Source organism: Molossus molossus, unplaced genomic scaffold (assembly GCF_014108415.1).
Source record: "Molossus molossus isolate mMolMol1 unplaced genomic scaffold, mMolMol1.p scaffold_m16_p_22, whole genome shotgun sequence".
In the NCBI taxonomy this organism is placed as follows: Eukaryota; Metazoa; Chordata; class Mammalia; order Chiroptera; family Molossidae; genus Molossus; species Molossus molossus.
The window spans coordinates 10222950-10242649 of NW_023425358.1; the positions used below are offsets into that span (position 1 = coordinate 10222950).

Here is a 19700-nt window from a genome sequence, read left to right on the forward strand (position 1 = left end):
TGGGTTTGGTAAACAAAACTAAATATCTTATTGTTGGATTTTTCTTTTACTGATGGGCTTGAGAAAATAATATGCTGATGAGACCCCTCACTTCCTGTTGTAGAAATTGCAGTTCTGTGATTTTTGTTGCTTTTTCTTCCCAGCCCTATATGACTTGGCTGTCCTTAAAAAAAAGGTTAAGGAAAAAGAGGAGAAGAAGAAGAAGAAAATAAAATTGATCAAATCAGAGACAGAGGACTTGGCTGAGCCCTTAAGCAGTACTGAAGGGATCCCATCTCTCTCACAGGCCCCATCCCCATTGGCAGGACCTGCTATCAAGGAGGAGTAAGTGAGCACAGAGGTTACTGCTTCAGGGTGGAAGCTGAAGCTGAAGGGTGTGCCCAGTGTGGGTGCTTGGTGTGGACTGGTTCGTGTTGGACCTGTGAGCCGGGGGTCCCAGCGTCCTGCTAGGGCAGTGTGTCGTGTGGTCCTTGGTTGAACTTTTTGTGACTGACAGGAGGCATAGAGGGCCTAAACCAGTTCTAGTGATGTGTTCTTGATCTTTTTTGTTCTTATATTTTTCTTCCCTCATTAGGCCTCTGGAAGACCTCAAGCCTTGCCTTGGAATCAATGAAATATCTTCCAGCTTTTTCTCTCTCCTACTAGAGATCTTGCTGCTCGAGGGGCAGTCTAGCCTTCCTGTGGTGAGTGTTTTGGAAAAGTCAGATGTTCATCAAAGTTTTCAAATTGTGGAGATATTTAGTGGTCTGTAGCTTGAGAAGCAGAACTCTGGGTTGTTCCCCAAGCCCTGGAGCTGATTTGCTCTGTGGCTTGGGCAGCCTGACAGGCCCACCCCAGCTTGCCCTGGCACATCTGGAATTGCTGGTGTGGTGTAGGCGTGTAACCGTCCTGCCTTTGCTTGCCTGCAGCTAGAGGAGCGGGTTTTGGATTGGCAGTCGTCTCCGGCCAGCTCCCTCAACAGCTGGTTCTCTGCAGCCCCCAACTGGGCAGAGTTGGTGTTACCGGCCCTGCAGTATCTTGCTGGAGAAAGCCGTGGTAAGGTACTTTTTTCTGTAGGGTCAGTATTTTTCAACCCACTTTATCTAGTTAACTCTCATAGTGAACTGCAGCTTTACTGGGTAAAACCATTATGGCTTGCATAATGCCATGCCTTGGAGGTCTCTGCTACCCTGCTACCCCTAAACATTCAGAAGTTATCCCTGTTATCTCGGAGCTGAGGGATGTTGGTTACTATGAGTTTAGAACTGTCTCTGACCCGTGTGGCTTGTTCATGTAATCCATTTCTTGCAGCTGTACCTTCCAGTTTCTCTCCATTTGTTGAGTTCAAAGAGAAAACCCAGCAGTGGAAATTGCTTGGTAAGAAATTTCATATTACCTACCCATAATACTAGGTTTTCATTCTCTCAATTCCTCCCCTAAGCTTCTTTCACCTTCCATTTAGTAGTATAGCCCAGTAGAAGGTTGAAAAGGGCAATGTTAAATCTTTTTTGCCCAGTAAATGACTCCTTTATGATCCCTTTGGTACTCAGAGTTTCACTCCTTCCACACACCACCCCCTTGGATTTTGGTGCCCCCGACGCTGAGATTTAATAGCCCTTCTGTTATGGTGCGTTCTGGTGCTGGCTACGTTTAAATACACTGAGTTGTACCTGTGGTTTTAGATTAATTTGTAATAAAATCGTTTTGTGTTTTGTTTTTTTTTTCTCCTTAAAATGGGCTTTGCAATTGAAGATAATGTGCAGCAGGAGGTTGGACAGCTCGGAATAAGCTGTTTTTAGGAACAAAATCCTTGGTTTTATTTTACGTTTATTACACTTACTGTGTAATTGTGGTGACTGTAACCTGGTGATGGTGATAAGAGGAAAATCAGTGTTGATTTCACATTGAAATTCGTAAACCTTTCTCTTTACTCTCTCGAGTAGTCTATGAGGAGATGTATGGGGAGAAGCAGTAGATTCATTAATTCTTATAACATGTATTCAGCTTCTAGGTGTCAGGCCCTGTGTTAGGTGCAAGGGGATGTAATGGTTTCCAAGTTATAGACAGCATGCTTCCCCCATGGGGTTTCAGGTTTGTTTGGGAAACTAGTCATTCAGAAAAGCAGACTTGCACACTCTGTAAGGGAAGAGTACCAGAAAGGATAGAAGTTATAAAGAGGCATTGGTGTAGTCTGTAGAATCAGGAAGGACCTTCCTGAGGAAGATGATTAGGAAGGAGCCAGGCAGACAGAAGGAAGGACATTCCAGGTGGAGTAAGCAGTATGGGCTCCTGGTGCGGAGAAGCTGCCGTTCATAAAGCTCACACTGCGCAGAGATAAGGATAACCTGGCCCTGGGGGAGAGAGTGGGTAACTTCAAGAATATCTTGGGTGGGAAGAGCCGCAGGAGTCGGTATGAATTGGACATGGGAGTGAAGGAAGAGGGCTGTCAAGCATCCCTTTGCTGGATTTGTATTTCGTGATGAGGTGTCATTTATGGAAGTAGGCAGCTGTGGAAGACGTCCAGACTTGGATGAGGGTGAAGGTCATGAGTTTAGTTTGAGGTGTGCCGAGTTTGAGCGGCCTTTGAGGCATTTATTAAGTGGAGATATTGAATAGGCAGTAGGATACTGCCTATTTGGCTTTAGAATCCAGGCCAGAGTCGAGGTAGAGAGTTGTTGGCACATCCAGTACTTAAAGTCAGTGGCATAGGGAGAAAGTGCAAAATGAGTAGGAAAGAGGGCCAAGCACTAAGCCTTGAGCAACTGGGGGCAGGGAGGCCGGAGCACGTGGAGAGACAGTCGACTCTCGGAAACAGGTAATGAGAGAGTCAGGAATTGGGGAGTGGTCATTAGCCTTGATTGTTACTGAAAGATTCAGAAAGATAAAGACTGGGGACTTGTACACACGGAAGAAGTGATGAATTTCTTGTAAGAGTGATTCTTACCAAAATGACAAGAGTTAAGGACGGTGGTGAGCTGAAGGCGAGTCCTGATAGCTGACTGCAGCTCCTTCCGACTGTCAAGCTGGTGCTTGAAATCAGCCACGGTGGACACCTGCGCCGGGATGGCACGCATGGTAGGACCAGATAATAGGTGTTTTAAGCTTGTGGGTCGGATGCTGTGTTGCATCTACTCAGCCCTGCTGTCGTGGTGCAAAGCAGCTGTAGACAGTATGTAAATGAAAAGACATGGCTGTGTGCCCGTAGAAATTTGTGTACAAAAACAGGTGGCCCCTTTGCTGTCCCTTAATGTGCCCCGTGGAGATTTGCAAATGCTGCCAGTCAGGGCCCCTTTCTTGCAGCCAGTGAAACATTTACCTGTACACACTGGTTAAAGAGAGAGTGAATCTCGTTAACTTAAAAATAAAAGCCTTTCAAAGTGAGAGGCAACAAGCGTTTATTTGAGATTAAAAAAAGAATAGTCATTTGAGAAGCATTGATTCAGGCAGAAGCCCAGATAATCTTCCAGTTAGGAGACAAAAGCAGTGGGTATTTATGAGGACGGGAAGGGGAACAGTCACATCAGAAGGAAGGTGTTTCTTTTGGTGCAGGTAAACTAACAGTGAAGGGAACTGGTATCACCAGACCAGTAGTCATACTGCTTTCTGGTTATCTTTGCACACAGTTCTTTGGGGCACAGTATTGCGTTAGGCTCAGAGCAGAGATGATTTGCCGTGTTTTAACATTCCAAATGTTTAAGGCATAAGACGTGCGAGGCCGTTCCTCTGGCGTGGCAGCTCTTCTCTATTTTAAAGTGTCTCTATTTATTATTTTATTGACAATTTGAACAATTCTAGAGAATTAGCAAGGGAGGGGAAGATAATAAGGGGAACTTGTGGCCAAGAGAGAAGTTGTTTTTTAAAATGTGTATTTTTATTGATTTTTTCAAAGAGAGGAAGGGGGAGAGAGAGAGACATCTATCGGCTGCCTCCTGCACGTCCCCTACTGGGGATCGAGCCTGCAACCTGGGCTTGTGCCCTGACAGGGAAGCAAGCCAGGACCACTCAGTCCACTGATCCACATCTGCCATGTGAGAGGAATGTTTTTAAATAAGGGAAACTTTGAGTGCAAGTGTTGGTGAAGAGTGCAGTGGGAAGGAGGAGGTTGCAAATACAGGAGAGAAGGGAACGTTAATTGTACGCATTCCTGAGATGAGGGGAAGGGACTGACCTAGGATGGCAGGAGATGGCACATTTATTACAATAGGAGGAAAGAATGGATTCACAGCAGTAGCCTTATAGTGGGGATTGGGGGGGGGTTGCTCTGCTGGCTTTTCTGTTAAAGTCGTAGGTGAGTGATGGTCTATTGTGAGAATGGAGGTTGAGACAAGTGGGGAATAGTTACTATCGAGCATGGGAACCCAGCTCCGCCAGAGATGACATTAGATAGCTGGGTATTGTTGGGGCCAGTGGAGGCTGCTTGTGTTTCTCTGACAGCCCTCAGCTGTCCGAGCTGAAGCCTGGAGAATGTGGATTGTTTAGAATTTGAGTTTTGCCAGGTTGGAATGATGAGGTAAAACAGCAGAGTTATTAGATATTACTATATTGGTAAGTGTGTAATTGAAATGGTGGCCACAGACTCTGAACTAACCGGGAGAGAGTGGGAAGGGAGGGGGCTAATGTGATCTGAGAATGGCCTAGCAGTTCTTTTGAGTCAGAATAACGTTTTGGTGGGAGGAGCTAAACAAGGAGGAAATCTAGGTGACTGTAGTCAGGGGGCAGAAGTGTGGATTAGTATGAAGGTTCTGAGCCCTGGCTGTGTACTGCAGTCTGTGGGGGAACTTCTAAAAAGTACTGATGCCTAGGCTGTACCTACAGACCTGCTGGTTTTTTAAAAAAATTTATCTTTATCGTTGGAAGTATTACAGATGTCCTCCTTTTTTCCCCATTGACCTCCTCCACCAAGCTCCCGCCAGGCCCCCAGACCTTCACCACACTATTGTCTGTGTCCATTGGTTATGCATATGTGCATATAAATTCTTTGGTTAATCTCCTCCTGCACCCCTCCCTGCTTCCCTCTGAGATTCCTCAGTCTGTTCTGTGCTTCCATGTCTTTGGATCTAGCTGGTTTGTCAGTTTATTTTGCTCATTAGATTCCACCTAAAAGTAAAATCATGTGATATTTGTCTTTCTCTGACTGGCTTTTTTTTTTTTTAATTCTCAGCCGAGGACATTTTTCCATTTTTTGTTCAGATGGAGTGGGAGAGAGAGAGAGGAAAAGAGAGAGAGAAACATCGACGTGAAAGGGACACATCAAGTGGCTGCCACCCGCACGACCAACCAGGGTCAGGGACAAACTGCAACCGAGGTCCATGCCCTTTTTGGGAACCGAACCCGGGTCCCTCTGGACCACAGGCTGACGCTCTAACCGCTGAGCCAAACCGGTCAGGGCTGTTTCAGGATTCTTAGGATATATTCCTAGAAGTGAGATCACTGAGTCAATGCCAATTCAATTTTTAATTTTTTGAGGAAACTCCATACTGTTTTCCATAGTTGCGACAGCAGTCTGCATTCCTACCAGCAGTGTACTAGGGGAGCCTTTTCTCCACATCCTCCCCAGCAACTGTCATTTGTTTATTTGGTGATGGCAGCCATTCTGAGAGGTGTGAGGTGATATCTGATTTTCCTTTTAATTTGCATCTCTCTGATGATTAGTGACATTGAGCATTTTTCATATGTCTCTTGGCCATTTGTATATCCTCTTTGGAGAAATATCTATTCAGGTCCTCTGCATATTTTTATTTTTATTTATTTTTATTTTTTTATTCCTCACCCGAGGATATTTTTCTGTTTATCATCAGGTAGAGTGGAAGGGAGGGAGAGAGAGAGACAGAGAGAAACATCGATGTGATAGAGCCACATCGACCGGTTGCCTCCCGCACAACACAACCAGAGGTGGGGATGAACTGCAACCGAAGCACATGCCCCTGACCATAATCGAACCCATGACTCATTAGTCCGTGGGCCGATGCTCTAACCACTGAGCAAAACCGGCCAGGGTCTGTGCATATTATGTATGTATGTATGTATGTATTTATTTCCTCACCCGAGGACATTCCTCCATTTTTTGTTCGGATAGAGTGGGAAGGAGGGAGAGAGAGAAACATCGACGTGAAAGGGACACATCGAGTGGCTGCCACCTGCACCACCCAGCCAGGGCCGGGGACAAACTGCAACCGAGGTACATGCCCCTAGCGGGAACTGAACACAGGTCTCTCTGGACTGCAGGCCAACGCTCTAACCGCTGAGCCAAACTGGCCAGGGCCCTCTGCATATTTTTAAATTGGATTGTTTGTCTTCCTTTTGTTGCATGAGTACTTTATATATTTTGGAAATGAACCCATTAACCAGAGACATCCTTGGAAAATAAGTTCTCCCATATAGTGGGCTCCCTTTTCATTTTGATGATGTTCTTTTTTGTTGTGCAGAAACTTTTTAATTTGATTCCCCATTTGTTTATTTTTTTCTTTGTTTCTCTTGCCCTAGGCTATGAATTGGTGGCAATTTTGCTATGTGAGATGTCTGAAATATTGCTGCCTTTGTTTTCTTCCAGGATTTTTATGGTTTCACAACTTATATTTTAAGTCTTTTGTCCATTTTGAGTTTATTCTTGTGTATGGTGTAAGTTGGTGGTCAAGTTTCATTTTTTTTGCATGTGCCTGTCCAATTTTTTCAACACCATTTATTGAAGAGACTGTCTACGCCACTGTATGTTCTTGCCACCTTTGTCAGATATTAATTGAGCATAATGGCTTGGGTTGATTTCTGGGTTCTCTGTTCTGTACCGTTGATTTATGTGCCTGTTCTTGATTACAGTGGCTTTGTAGTATAACCTGATATCTGGTATTGTGATCCCTCCTACTTTGTTTTTCTTTCTCAAGATTGCTGTGGCTATTCAGGGTCTTTTTTTGATTCCATGTAAATTTTTGGAGTTCTAGATCTGTGAAATATGCCATTGGTATTTTAATAGGGATTGCATTGAATTTATAGATTGCATTGAGTAGTATAGACATTTTAATGATGTTCATTCTTCCAGTCCATGAATGTGGTATATTCTTCCAATTGTTTATGTCTTCCTCTATCAGTGCAGACCTGCTGATTAATTGTTCGGGTGCAGCTTGAGCCTTGGTATTTTAAAAGTTCCCAGGTGATGCCCTTGCTGGTTGGGCTCAGCAGTTAGAGCGTCGGCCCAAGGACCAGAGGTTGCAGATTGATTCCCAGTCAAGGATACATACCTGGGTTGCAGGTTCGATCCTCAGCCCTGGTCGGGGTCATTCAGAAAGCAACCAGTTGATGTGTCTCTCTCACATCGATGTTTCTCTCTCTCTTTTCCCCCACCCTCCCTTCCATTATCTTTAAGAGGAAAAAAAAATCAATGAAAATATCCTCAGGTTAGAATTAACCAACAAAACAAAAAATAAAAGTTCCCAGGTGATCCTTAAGTACGGCCAGGTTGAGAAGCACTGGATTGGGCATTTTGAAGATGGAATGGTTTTAGATAATGAGACAGAGCCCAGTTGTGATTGCGGGAGAAGGCAGCTGGCCTGGGTGGAGTGGAGGGAGGAGGTCACGGAGGTCACGGGACTGAGGGATTAGGGTAGTGGGTGGACTGTCTGTGTGGATGGGGCAGTTATCTCGAGTGCTGGCAGGAAGTAGACTGGTGAGCAGGGTGGGCCAGCACCCCGTGAGGAAGGTGACTAGGTAAGTACCTGCGAGGACCAGGGAACACGGTGGGTGTAGGTGGATGGTAAGAGCCACAAGGACCAGGCTTTTGTTTTATTTTGATATTTCAGAAGAGCTGGAGAGAAATAGTCTCAGTTATGGGGTTGAGGGCAGAACTGAACTCTCAAGGACATGGCTGTGTCCCACATCCCACAGGTGGAAGGACTAGGGAGAACCAGATTTCACACCAAACCAGGACGTGGAGGGAGTGTTGCGAGATTAGGTAGAAGAATTTCCTGAGGGTGAAGTGGCATTTCTGGAAGGCGGATGGGGAGAGAGGAGTGGGCTGTCCCAGGGTGGGGAAGCTCCGAGCTCTCTGGGATGGTGGCGGTGTGCATTGGCTAGTGAGGATTGGTAGGAGACCTGGCAGGGTCATCTCCACAGCCTTTGAGAAGGGTAGGCCCTGGAGGATGCCTTCCTCACCCAGGCAGACCTGGTGACGTTGATGCCTGTGGCTTCTAGTCTGGGCAGGAGACATAGGTATCATCGTGTGGTATGCGCCGCAGGAGTCTGAACAGAGTGGTAGGGGAGCGGGGCACAGAGGCGAAGTGCTCATCTCTTTCTAGGCAGGTCAAGGGGAGTCAAGCTTTTCTCCTCCTTGGGCCTCTTCATTGCTGTGCTGTGCGTACAATGCCTTTGTGCCCTCGTTAGCCAGAAGAAGCCTTTTCTGCCCCCCCAGGACAGGATAACTTCCCCGGGGTAAGCTTTCATGACATCCATTGTGATACTTGCCACTTTTAGTCTATTGAATATGCGCTCTTTCCTCACTTGCCCGTGAACTTCATGAGGGGAGAGACTGGATTGACGGAATAACCTGAACCGAGCACGCAGTGTGGTGCACAGTGGCTGCTTGGCAAATGTTCATTGAATGAGTGATCAAATTAGGGCACATCCCAGAGCGGTGGTCCAGGCAGACAGTGATGGAAGGGCAGTGTCGGCTGAGTGGGTAGTATGTGCAAAGGACCATTGCTACAGCTCCTGGCAGGTTCTCGCTCTGATGTGGCAAGTAAGGAGAAAGTGTGATTCTGAGTAATACCCTAGGTTATTTTACTGTAATTTTTTGCCCTTTAATTCTTCTAATAGGCCAGTCCCAAGATAATGAAAAGGAATTAGCTGCACTCTTCCAGCTGTGGCTAGAAACCAAAGACCAGGCCTTCTGTAAGGTATGGTTTTTAAAGAAATATCAGATCTTTAAGTTAGCCAGAATTTTTTAGTTCATTTGCCTGTTAATGTTTTTCTTTTCTCCAGCAAGAAAATGAAGACAGCTCAGATGCCACAGCACCTGTTCCTCGGGTGTGAGTATGATTCTCGAACGGGGTGGTGTCCTATGAAACCGCAGTTTATGATACTGCGGTGGTTTTTCTAACATTTCTTGTGTAATGTCAGAGTCGTCATGGACTTGAGAGGTCCCAGGGGCCTGTGGATTCTTGCCTGCCTCAGCATACCTGAGGACAACATGCTCCCATTATTAGGAGTGGCTCCCTGAGGAAAAGATTCTGAATGGGGAGGGGCCTGCATAGCAGTTTCTGAGGGGGATGTGATCTACCTTGTAGTGGGCGTACTTTTTTCCCAGAGTTCCCCTTCCTTCAGTTCCCATTTGAGAAGGATTCATCCAGTCCATCTTCCTCGTTTTATCTAGAAAGAAATTGAGTCATGAGTGTAAGTGATTGGCTGAAGGTTAGGGACAGGACTGAGGCTAGAATTTAGGTCTCTTTGAGCTTTTTATATTCCAGCATCTCATGTGACTGTTCTCAGTCAGATGTGGTCCCTTTTCTTTCCCTCCAGCTTTGTGAGAGATAATTGATATGTAATATTGTGAAATGATTACTACTGTAAAGATAGTTAACACATTCGTCACCTCACAGAATTACCAATTTTTTTTGTGTGTGGTGAGAACATACAAGGTCTCTCTTAGCAACTTTCAAGTATATGAAATGGTATCATTAACTGTAGTCACTGTGCTATGAGTTAGATCCCCAGAACTAAATCCATCTTATAACTGGAAGCTTGTGCCCTTTGACCAACATCTCCCTGTTTTTTTTCATCTACCATTCTACTCCCTGTTTTTTGTGAGTTCAGCTTTTTTTAGATTGCTCAAAATTCTTTATGTTGCAGAAGAACTGACTATGTAGTGCGACCCAGTACGGGGGAGGAGAAACGAGTATTTCAGGAACAGGTAAGAAATAGCTAGAGCCCAGTGTCCATGTGCATCTGTGAGGCCATGTGGGAAGCTCTTCTCGAATTCACGTTCTTAGAGGAAACTCACACCTTTAACCTTAGATACCCTGTTGTCTGGGAGTGTTTATTGGGGGCAGAAATGGTGTGAGGACTTATTCTTCTAGATAGCAAAATACATTTGTTTACCTTTTCATCCCTTTGCTAGTGATTAAGGCAATATTCCTAGTGGAATAGCTTGTTTCCTTCCTATTTTAATCTCTCCAGGTGATCCCTTTCATGTATGGGAGCTCTAGAGAGAACCCCACTAATTCTGACTTACGAGCCTTGGCCCTTTTCTTTCGATAGGAGCGTTACAGATACAGCCAACCCCATAAGGCATTCACTTTTCGAATGCATGGCTTTGAGTCTGTCGTGGGGCCCGTGAAGGGTGTGTTCGATAAGGAGACCTCGCTCAACAAGGCTCGGGAGCACTCCCTGCTGCGCTCTGACCGGCCTGCCTATGTCACCATCCTGTCTCTCGGTAGGATCACTTTTCCCTCTAATCAGCTGTACTTATTACCCCTCCACACCCACACAGGAAAACCTTGAGAGTCAGGTGTAGCCTTAGGAAGCTTTGGAGTTTGGGATGGGGGGGTTCTGTTCCCAGACGTATCTCAGGAGTCAGTGTTTCTTTCCTGAGGTCTGCACTTCAGTTTATTTTCATTCAGGAGGAATTAATTGTCTACAGGCCAGCTAAATAGTAGTTAGCTTATGTGTAGGACTTTGCTTCCTCCAGGATATGATTTCTTTCAAGATGAGGTTTTCAACCTTTTCTTGTATCATGAATCTTTGACATTCTGGTGAAACCTGTGGACTCCTTCTCAGAGTTATTGTCTTTAAATGCATAAAATAGAATGCATAGACTTACAAGAGAAACTAATCTTATTAAAATAGTTGTGGAAATATTAAAACAAATTTCTTGTGCAGAAATGTGTGTATTTTTATTATGATATTAAATGACAAGATCTAGCAGCAGGTCTTAGATCTCCTGTAATTTCCAAATAGTGATGCATGGAAATGTTCTGAGTTGTCTGCAGCGGCTGTAATGTGATTATGAAGATACCTGATTTCTGTTACGTCACAGCACTGAAATCTGTGGTTTGTTACCTGTGTTTGTAATAGTCCTAGGCCTCCTGTTCAAGTGTTGGCTGAACGTGAGGAGTGTATAGGGAACTGCCCCTGAGGGCAGTGTCCACCCAGTGCTGAGTGAGGCAGAGGCAACCTCAGGGCACCTCCCCCGCCAGCGCCCGGGAGGTGTCCTCATGGCAGCCCTGCTTGACTCTTGGACTCTCATCTTCTGTTGTCTCCAGTTCGCGATGCTGCAGCTCGGCTGCCTAATGGAGAGGGCACGCGAGCAGAGATCTGTGAACTGCTCAAGGACTCCCAGTTTCTTGCCCCAGATGTCACTAGTACTCAGGTAGGATGGAGAAGAGATTATTTTTGTTTTATTCCAGAAAGGAATTAAGAAAAGTTACAAGGAAATATAAAGACGTAAATTTTTTAAAACACTGAGTGAGGAAGGGGGAAGAAGGGCCTCTGAAGGAACGTGAACAGTGACAACCTAAGACTGTTGCTGTTAGGGAAGCAGCCGTGTGACTCTCAGCTTCCAAAGGTCATAGGTCATCACCTCCTCCAGGTGACAGCAGCAGCTTCTTTCAGGAACCTCGGTGTTTCTGGCTTTGCCAAGCGATGTGTAGGGAGTTTGGGAGATATGATCAGTGTGGCAGCTGTGACTGACACCCGGTGCTTTCCCTGCGGTGCCCGAGCCTGACTGCTCCTCGCCCTCTTTCTGGTTCCTAGGTGAACACTGTCGTGAGCGGTGCACTGGATCGGCTGCATTATGAGAAAGACCCGTGTGTGAAATACGACATTGGACGCAAGCTGTGGATCTACCTGCATCGCGATAGGAGCGAGGAAGAGTTTGGTGTGTGAGGCCTCTGGGCGGTGTGTCCATCTGGACCAGGGATGCCTCTTGCTTTCTGCCCCACTTCCATTATGCTTTTCATTGGCATTTAGACAGGACAGAATTGTAGAGACAGGACTTGGCCCACCAGCGAGGCCTTGGCTCTTAATGAAACCACCCTGCTTGCTGTGCTGAGGTTAAACAGTCGCTGAAGCTTGTCACTCTTGTTCACAGAGCGGATCCACCAAGCACAAGCAGCGGCAGCGAAAGCCAGAAAAGCCCTTCAGCAAAAGCCTAAGCCCTCATCTAAAGTGGTAAGTGACCCGCTGAGAAAGCCCGGCTCAGTGGTTTCAGCGAAGGCCGCAGTGAGGCCGCCCCTCAGCTCAGCGCCTCAGGACCCACAGGGCCTTCAGCACACCCCCGTCTCCTCTGCACGTGAACTTCTCATGAACTTCTCTTCTCCCTGTAGAAGTCCACTAGCAAGGAGAGTTCGCTGAAGGTCCTCAGCGGCGGCCCTTCTGAGCAGAGCCAGATGAGCCTCAGTGACTCCAGCATGCCACCCACCCCAGTCACGCCTGTGACCCCCACCACACCAGCTTTGCCCGCCACTCCGATCTCCCCTCCACCAGTTTCAGCAGTCAACAAAAGTGGCCCCACTGCTGTCTCAGAACCAGCTAAACCCAGCTCCGGGTAAGCACTGCTCTTCTTCCCTGGCTTTCTCCCGCCGGAATCCTTCTGCGTGCATGTCCTCAGTTGGTTTTATGTTTCCCCCGATTTTCCTCAGTGTTCTTCTGGTGTCTTCACCAACAATGCCACAGCTGGGGACCATGCTGTCCCCAGGCTCCAGTCAGACTCCACCAAGTTCTCAGGCCACTGCCCGTGTTGTGAGCCACTCTGGCTCTGCGGGACTGCCCCAGGTGCGGGTGGTGGCCCAGCCCAGCCTTCCTGCTGTTACTCAGCAGTCAGCAGGGCCAGCGCAGACCCTGCCACCAATTCCAGCAGGACCACCGATTCGCGTTCCAGCCACTGCTACGCAGACCAAAGTCATGCCCCAGGTAAATGGGCAGTGGACCCAGAGGGGGGCCAGTGAGTCCAGTGGGCCGTCCGGGTAAGGACTGAGGAGCCTTAGATTATTGCTGGTGCTGCTGATGTTTGTTACAACAACTCCTTTAGTGTTCACAGCCGGGTCCGTGTTCTTGAGAGTTGTACTTTTATATATATATACGTCGTACCTAATATATTGAGGATCAGAACTTCTGAGAAGCTTGGTGATTTACCTAGGATTGTAACGTTAGTCCCTTGTAGAGGTGGGATTACATCCAGATCTGTGATTCTAAATCTCAGGCTCCTTCTGTTGTGCCTCTAATCTTAGCCAGGCCCCTAACTAGTTGTGTGACTGTAGAGAAAATTCTTACCTTCTGCCTCAGTCTCCTCTACTATTAAAGGGGTTTGATATTTGTCCTGAGTGTGTAGGAATGAGGTATTAAATGTGGAAGCATTCTGAAAATTAAAGAAGTATTACACAAAAACAAGAACTTGACAGTGTCCGATCAGGGAATAGTGAGCATTAAGCACTGTTGCATTGGAAGTACCTTCCGGAGGCACACTTCTTGGGTGGTGGCCTGTTGGTCTACATCTCAGTGTCTAATTAAGCTCCTGGCTTTATGCTCTGAACTAGACGGTAATGGCCACCGTCCCAGTCAAAGCTCAGACTGCAGCGGCTACTGTGCAGCGGCCGGGAGCCGGGCAGACGGGACTCACGGTGACGAGTCTCCCTGCCACAGCCAGCCCTGCAAGCAAGCCGGCCACAAGTTCTCCCGGAAGCTCTGCTCCGAGTGCGTCCACAGCTGCCGTCATTCAGAACGTTAGTGGACAGAACATTATCAAGCAGGTAGGTGGATCCGACTCCTCATCCTGAAGCAGAGGACAGTGGAGATCCGTAGTTCACAGGTATTTCAGTTCGAGTCCCCACCCAGGCAGTTCAAGCTCTAGACGCCGAAGAGATTTGTTTCTGCTCCTTTCTGTCTAATTCAGCATTTAGTAGCCGAGTTTCTGAATTTGGAGGAGACTCTGCATGGATTAATTCAGTTAAAATTCTGTGGTATAACTTTATATGCTTTATTGGTATTTCAGTTTACCACTTGTATAAGAATATATTTGTGTTTTCTTGGTTGTGAATATGCGAGGCTTACCATTGAATTTCAAAGGATTACTAGGCAAAATGGCACCGAGTGCCTGCACTGTGCCAAACATTTTATGGATACAACACTGTGGGGTAGGCACTTTTGTTATCCCCATTTTACAGATGAAATGGAACCACATAATGGTGAAGTAACGATTTTTCATTAAATATTTATTGAGTACTTTTGTGTGCCAGGCACTGTCCAAAGTTTTGGGGATTAGTACTGTATTACACAAAGTCCCTCCTTCGTGGAGCTCCCTTTCCCATAGAGCTAGGGGACACGCGTGCTCCAGGAGCTGGTGTGGAGGGGGCTTGATCGTCAGTAAGCGGGAGGGGAGGGTGCAGTGTGCTGCTAAGCCAGGGTGACTGCAGAAGGCCTGTCTGGGGAGCTGGCCTTTGAGAAATGAACAAGGTTGGGAAGTGCCGTGTCCACGTAGCTGGAGGTGGCGCATTTCCGGTGTAGGAAGAGCAAGCGAAAATGTCTTGGGTCAGGAGTATGTTTGAAGACCGGCAGAAAACCAGTTGTGGCTGAGGCCTAGCAGGCAAGTGTGGATGTGTTGGAAAGTGGTTTCTTGAGAGGTTGCCAGCGGTTCAGTCTTGTTAGACTTTAGTTTTAACTCGTGATGGGAACCATTGAAAGATCACGACTCAGAATGACTTGATCTAGTTTACGTTTAAGAAAAGCCCTGGCTGCTGCGTAGCGTGGATTTCAGGGGCAGCAGTGGAAGCGGGGAGACCAGGTTGGAGCAGTTGCTGCAGTCCAGGTGAGAGGTAACGCTGGCTTCCTGTGAATCGTCATCGCGGGAGGTGAGACGTACTGGGGTTCTGAATGTAGGGTGCAGGTAGAGTCATGATTTTCTGGTGGTTTGATTGTGGGGTCTGAGAGGGGGAGTCCAGATTGACCCTGTGGCTTTTGGCCTGAGTGACTGGGTAGGTAGTGACGTCATTATCCGAGTGCAGAGACTGTAAGGCAGACCGAGAGAGAGGTGTGCTCTTGAAGTCAGCCCATGCATCACGTGTGAGCAGGTGTGAGTGACGCGGGGCCTACGAATCCACGCGGCCCGGCTGTAGGCGATGCGGGGACTTGACTGGGTCCAGTGGGTTAGCGGCATTCTGGGAATGTGTTCAAAGAGAATGTAAGGCAAGGGAACGGAGAGAGTGGGCGTAGATCGTTTTCAGAGTGATTTGCTTTTGAAGAGAGCAGAGAACGGGCTGCAGTGGAGAGCGGAGCGGAGCAGGGAAGGGGCGTGGGTGCAGCGAGGGCTTGTGTCCCGGAGGGGAGTGTTGCAGGGCGTTTGCATTCCGCTGGCAGTGGCCCAGCAGAGGGCGTCGTGACGGAGTCCCTGGGACTGGAAGGGCTGCATCTGGCACGGGTTGGCCGTGCTCCTGCTCTCAGCATGAATGTTGGCATCACGCGAGACGTTTTTAAGACAGTTGGGAAAATGTGAATATATATTGTTAGGTAATAACAGGTGATTTAAAAATTTTTTCAAATGTCCTTTTCTAGGTTAGAGATATGTACAGTATTTAATCAGCAAAATGGTATATATTAGTTTACTTAAGAATATTCCCACTCCTTCGTCCTCTGGTCCCCCCAAAATAGGGAAAGGTAGATAAAACAAGATTGACAGTGATAACTAATGGAGCTGGGTGATAGGTACATGGATTTGTTATATTATTCTCTTCCTTTGCGAATGTTTATCATTTTTAAAAATAAAAAGTTAGAAATATATGAACACGCTACCCATGAGATGGAGGTTTGCCTAATCATGCTGTGTAACCAATGTAGCGTTGGGAATCCTCTGGTCAGTGCTGTTTCTTCCCCACCCAGGTGGCAATCACGGGGCAGCTTGGTGTGAAGCCCCAGACAGGCAACAGCATTCCACTCACAGCCACTAACTTTCGTATCCAGGGTAAGGATGTATTGCGTCTGCCACCCTCTTCCATCACCACAGATGCCAAAGGCCAGACGGTTCTGCGAATCACTCCAGACATGATGGCCACCTTGGCCAAGTCCCAGGTTACCACAGTCAAACTGACCCAGGACCTCTTCGGGACAGGAAGTGGCCCTGCAGGCAAAGGCATCTCTGCTACCTTACACGTTACTTCCAATCCAGTCCATGCCACGGACAGCCCTGCGAAGGCCAGTTCAGCCAGTGCCCCTTCATCCACTCCAACAGGTACCACCATGGTCCAAGTGACTCCGGACCTCAAGCCTGCAGAAGCCTCGAGTTCGGCTTTTCGCTTGATGCCGGCACTTGGTGTAAGTGTGGCAGACCAGAAGGGGAAAAGCACCGTGGCATCTTCAGAAGCAAAGCCAGCTGCCACCATCCGCATCGTGCAGGGCCTGGGGGTGATGCCTCCCAAAGCAGGCCAGACCATCACAGTTGCAGCCCATGCCAAGCAAGGGTCCTCGGTGGCCAGCAGCTCTGGAACTGTTCACACTTCAGCAGTGTCTTTGCCGAGTATGAATGCTGCTGTGTCCAAGACTGTGGCCGTGGCTTCTGGGGCTGCAAGCACCCCCATCAGCATTGGCACAGGAGCCCCCACGGTGCGGCAGGTCCCTGTCAGCACCACAGTTGTTTCCACGTCTCAGGCTGTGAGTACCATTGGTGGTGAAGAATAAATAGCCCTTCCACTTAGGGAACCTCTCTTTTTAGGAAGGGAAATGTCTGGATCACTTCATTTACCCAAATAGGCTTATTTACTATAGACTTAAAATTTTGAAACAAATTTGCGAAGGTAGTACATGCACCCATTCTTAAAAAATACTGAAACAAGACAGAAGTACAGGGAATAAAGTATAAAATTCCTTTGACTACCCTCCAGCTCTCCCTTCATGAGAGCTGGTATCTGTTGCTATTTTGGTATTTATCCTTGTAGTCCTCTTCCATGTATTTTTCATACATGCGCACACAGTTTAAAAATCCCTGTGAGAGACCTTAGTCTATATATTGTTGTCTGATTTGCTTTATTTATTTTAAACTATGTCTTGGGGATCATTCTAGATCCTGCACAGATAACTGACTGTGTTCTTGATGATACCATGGAAGTTCATTGAAGGGATATGCTTTGACCATTCTATTAAAGGGCAGTTTTCATCCGGCTGGTGTGGCTCAGTGGTTGAGCCTAGTCCCACGCACCAAGAGGACACATGCCCAGGTTGTGGGCCCGATCCCCAGTGGGGGGCATGCAGGAGGCGGCCAGTCAGTGTTCTCTCTCATCGATGTTTCTCTCTCCCCCTCTCACTTCTCTCTCTAAAAATCAGTAAAGGAGAAAAAAATTAAAGGGCACTTTTCACTGTTCAGAATCAGTGCTGCAGCGAATGCTTGTGTGTGCAGATAGGAAGACGTAGAAGTGTTTCTGGAGCAGAGGTGCCTGGACGGCCACGGAGGTGTACGTACTGAAAGTTTGATACTCCAGTTGTGCTACCAAGAAGGCCATTCCAGCCTACAGCCCAGAGGGTCTCCTGGCCTAACCAGTGCTGGTTAGCACGTGTTGTTTTAGCTTGACGTAGCTCTCTTACTGGTGAAAGAGTCCTTTTTCCATCTCGTTTTCCTGATCTTGGGTGAGGCTGGCCTGTACTCTAGCAATGGCTAAGTCTTTGCCAGTTTTCTTCTGAGTACTCAGCTTTTTCATGGTTTAGGTGACCGTTACTATCTTCTAGGTGTTAATTCTGTGTGGAAAGTATTTTCTTCCACTCTGTCTTTTTTTTTAAATCCTCACCTGAGGATATTTTTTCATTGATTTTTAGAGAGAGGGGAAGGGAGGAAGGGTGGTGGGGCAGAGAGAGAGAGACATTGATTGGTTGCCACCCTCACACATCCCAATCGGGGCCGGGGATTGAACCTGTAACCCGGGTACATGCCCTTGACTGGGAATTGAACCTATAACCCTTCAGTGCGTGGGTCAGCGCTCTAACCACTGAGCCACGTAGGCCAGGGCACCACTCTGTCATTTTTTAACCTTGCATATGGAGCCTTTTGCTCTACAGGTATTTTATCTGATTAGGTCTAGCAACATTTCTTTTATGGTTCCTAGGTTTTATGTCTCTTGCCTTTCTTACCCCAGGGTTATAAAGATAGTAGCTTTTCATAAAATAGTTTCAGAGTTTTTGAGAAAAGTATAACTGATAATTCATTTGAAATATAATGTTGTGGACAGCATGTGAGAGAGCTCATTTTATGTTTTTCAAATTATTCCAGAATCACTGACTAACTTATCCCTTCCCCACTAACGTGAAATACATTTATCATGCACCGGAGTCTCATGTCAACATAGGTGTGTTTCTGGATGCATGTGTGTTCACTTAGCTTCTAGTTGAGCAGCACTGTTCTCTATTTTATATGGACAGTATCAAACATAGTTTTGCTTTTCTAAATAAGCTGTGTAGTAAAACCTCAGTAGTTTGGGTGAAAGCCAAAGTGGTGGAGGTCAGAGGACATACACGTTAGTAAACACAGCCAGTCCCCCTGAGGTGCAGTGTGGCTTGAAAAGAGAGACTGAGGCTCTCACGTCACAGACGTTAGAATAAGGAAGAAAGGAAACCGCATACTCGGTCCCCTCGTTCCCCTCGAATCCTCCTCGTAACGGAGACAGCTGCTGCCCAGTGGCATCTGCCCTGTTAGCTCCATCTGGTAAATACCAGGGTGGGCAAAAGTAGGCTTACAGTTGTTTGTATGGAAAATACAATAATTCATAAATAATATAAGAGTAAAAACTTTGATTCATGTACCACAACCGTAAACCTGCCTTTGCCCCCCGCTGTGTGACCAGAGCGGTTAGTGGGGTAGGAGGTGTTGACTTTCCCTGCCGAGTCAGCTAGTTAGGCTGGTTCGTGAAGGAACAGTTCTCGCGGTGTACTGGGGGCCTGAAATGTCTTTAAGCAGCAAGGCATGGAGAAGAGAAGAGCCCCGGTTCAGCGCGCCGGGAGGCGCCTTCCCGGCCTGCTGGCGCCTTTCAGCGCCTCCGAAGGCCGCAGCTGCGGGCGGGCGGGCTTGCGCGGGCCTGGCTGCTGTGGAACCGGCTCCCGGTGCCTTTCCTCAGCAGCCTGTCAGGCCGCCCTCTTCAGTCGTTCCTTAAAATCAGATTTACACAGGATCTTACTGTATGTACACTTGATTGCCCACCAAGGGTAAAGAAGCCAGGCAACCTAAAAACAGGTGATGCAATTACCGAATCTTACCATCCTGAAATCGAAAGACGAGGCTTTTCAACCTTTTTGTGCCTCTTAGGCCTTATTAGCTTTGCGGTTGGACTTTTCACTTGGACGTGTTTATTATTAGTGTCCCCTAGCTAACCTTTTTTTATCTCTGGGAGGAACAGAAAGCACCTGGAGAATGTGTCTGTCCCGTGTCAGGCCCTGCTGAAGTGCATGCAGCAGCAGTCCCCTGACGTGTTAACTCCCGCGTGCCTGTCCTCCCTCATCCCTGCGGGCGGTTGAGTGCCCAGTATCAGGCTACACGTGAGCGAGACCCTCCTCTGAGGAGCTCAGCCTCTCACTGTGCGTAAGTGAACACACATCTTCCTTTGTGATTTAGGCACTCATTTGATCCTGGCGAGAGCAGTTCTGTATGGTTACTGCTGCTTGAGGCAGCATAAAAGAGGATGTTGACAGATCAGGCGACAGGTGACCCCTGAATGTAGCACAGGAACCTTTACAGCATGTGAGCAGCGGTTTTGCGCGACCTCCCTGGGCCA

The 19700-nt window shown here is 47.3% G+C and overlaps 1 protein-coding gene across 2 annotated transcripts in view; it reads left to right on the plus strand.

Moving 5' to 3' along the window:
• Positions 1-19700, plus strand: part of NFRKB (nuclear factor related to kappaB binding protein) — a 38761-nt gene that overhangs the window by 16654 nt on the left and 2407 nt on the right. For both annotated transcript variants that reach the window (XM_036276920.1, XM_036276921.1), the window contains exons 9-23: positions 144-324; positions 575-683; positions 909-1035; positions 1291-1356; positions 8782-8861; positions 8947-8993; positions 9814-9874; positions 10222-10396; positions 11226-11332; positions 11716-11839; positions 12053-12132; positions 12288-12508; positions 12603-12873; positions 13497-13709; positions 15832-16599. In XM_036276920.1, coding sequence (XP_036132813.1) covers positions 144-324; positions 575-683; positions 909-1035; positions 1291-1356; positions 8782-8861; positions 8947-8993; positions 9814-9874; positions 10222-10396; positions 11226-11332; positions 11716-11839; positions 12053-12132; positions 12288-12508; positions 12603-12873; positions 13497-13709; positions 15832-16599 — 2630 coding nt within the window. The remainder of the gene's footprint in view (positions 1-143; positions 325-574; positions 684-908; positions 1036-1290; positions 1357-8781; positions 8862-8946; positions 8994-9813; positions 9875-10221; positions 10397-11225; positions 11333-11715; positions 11840-12052; positions 12133-12287; positions 12509-12602; positions 12874-13496; positions 13710-15831; positions 16600-19700) is intronic.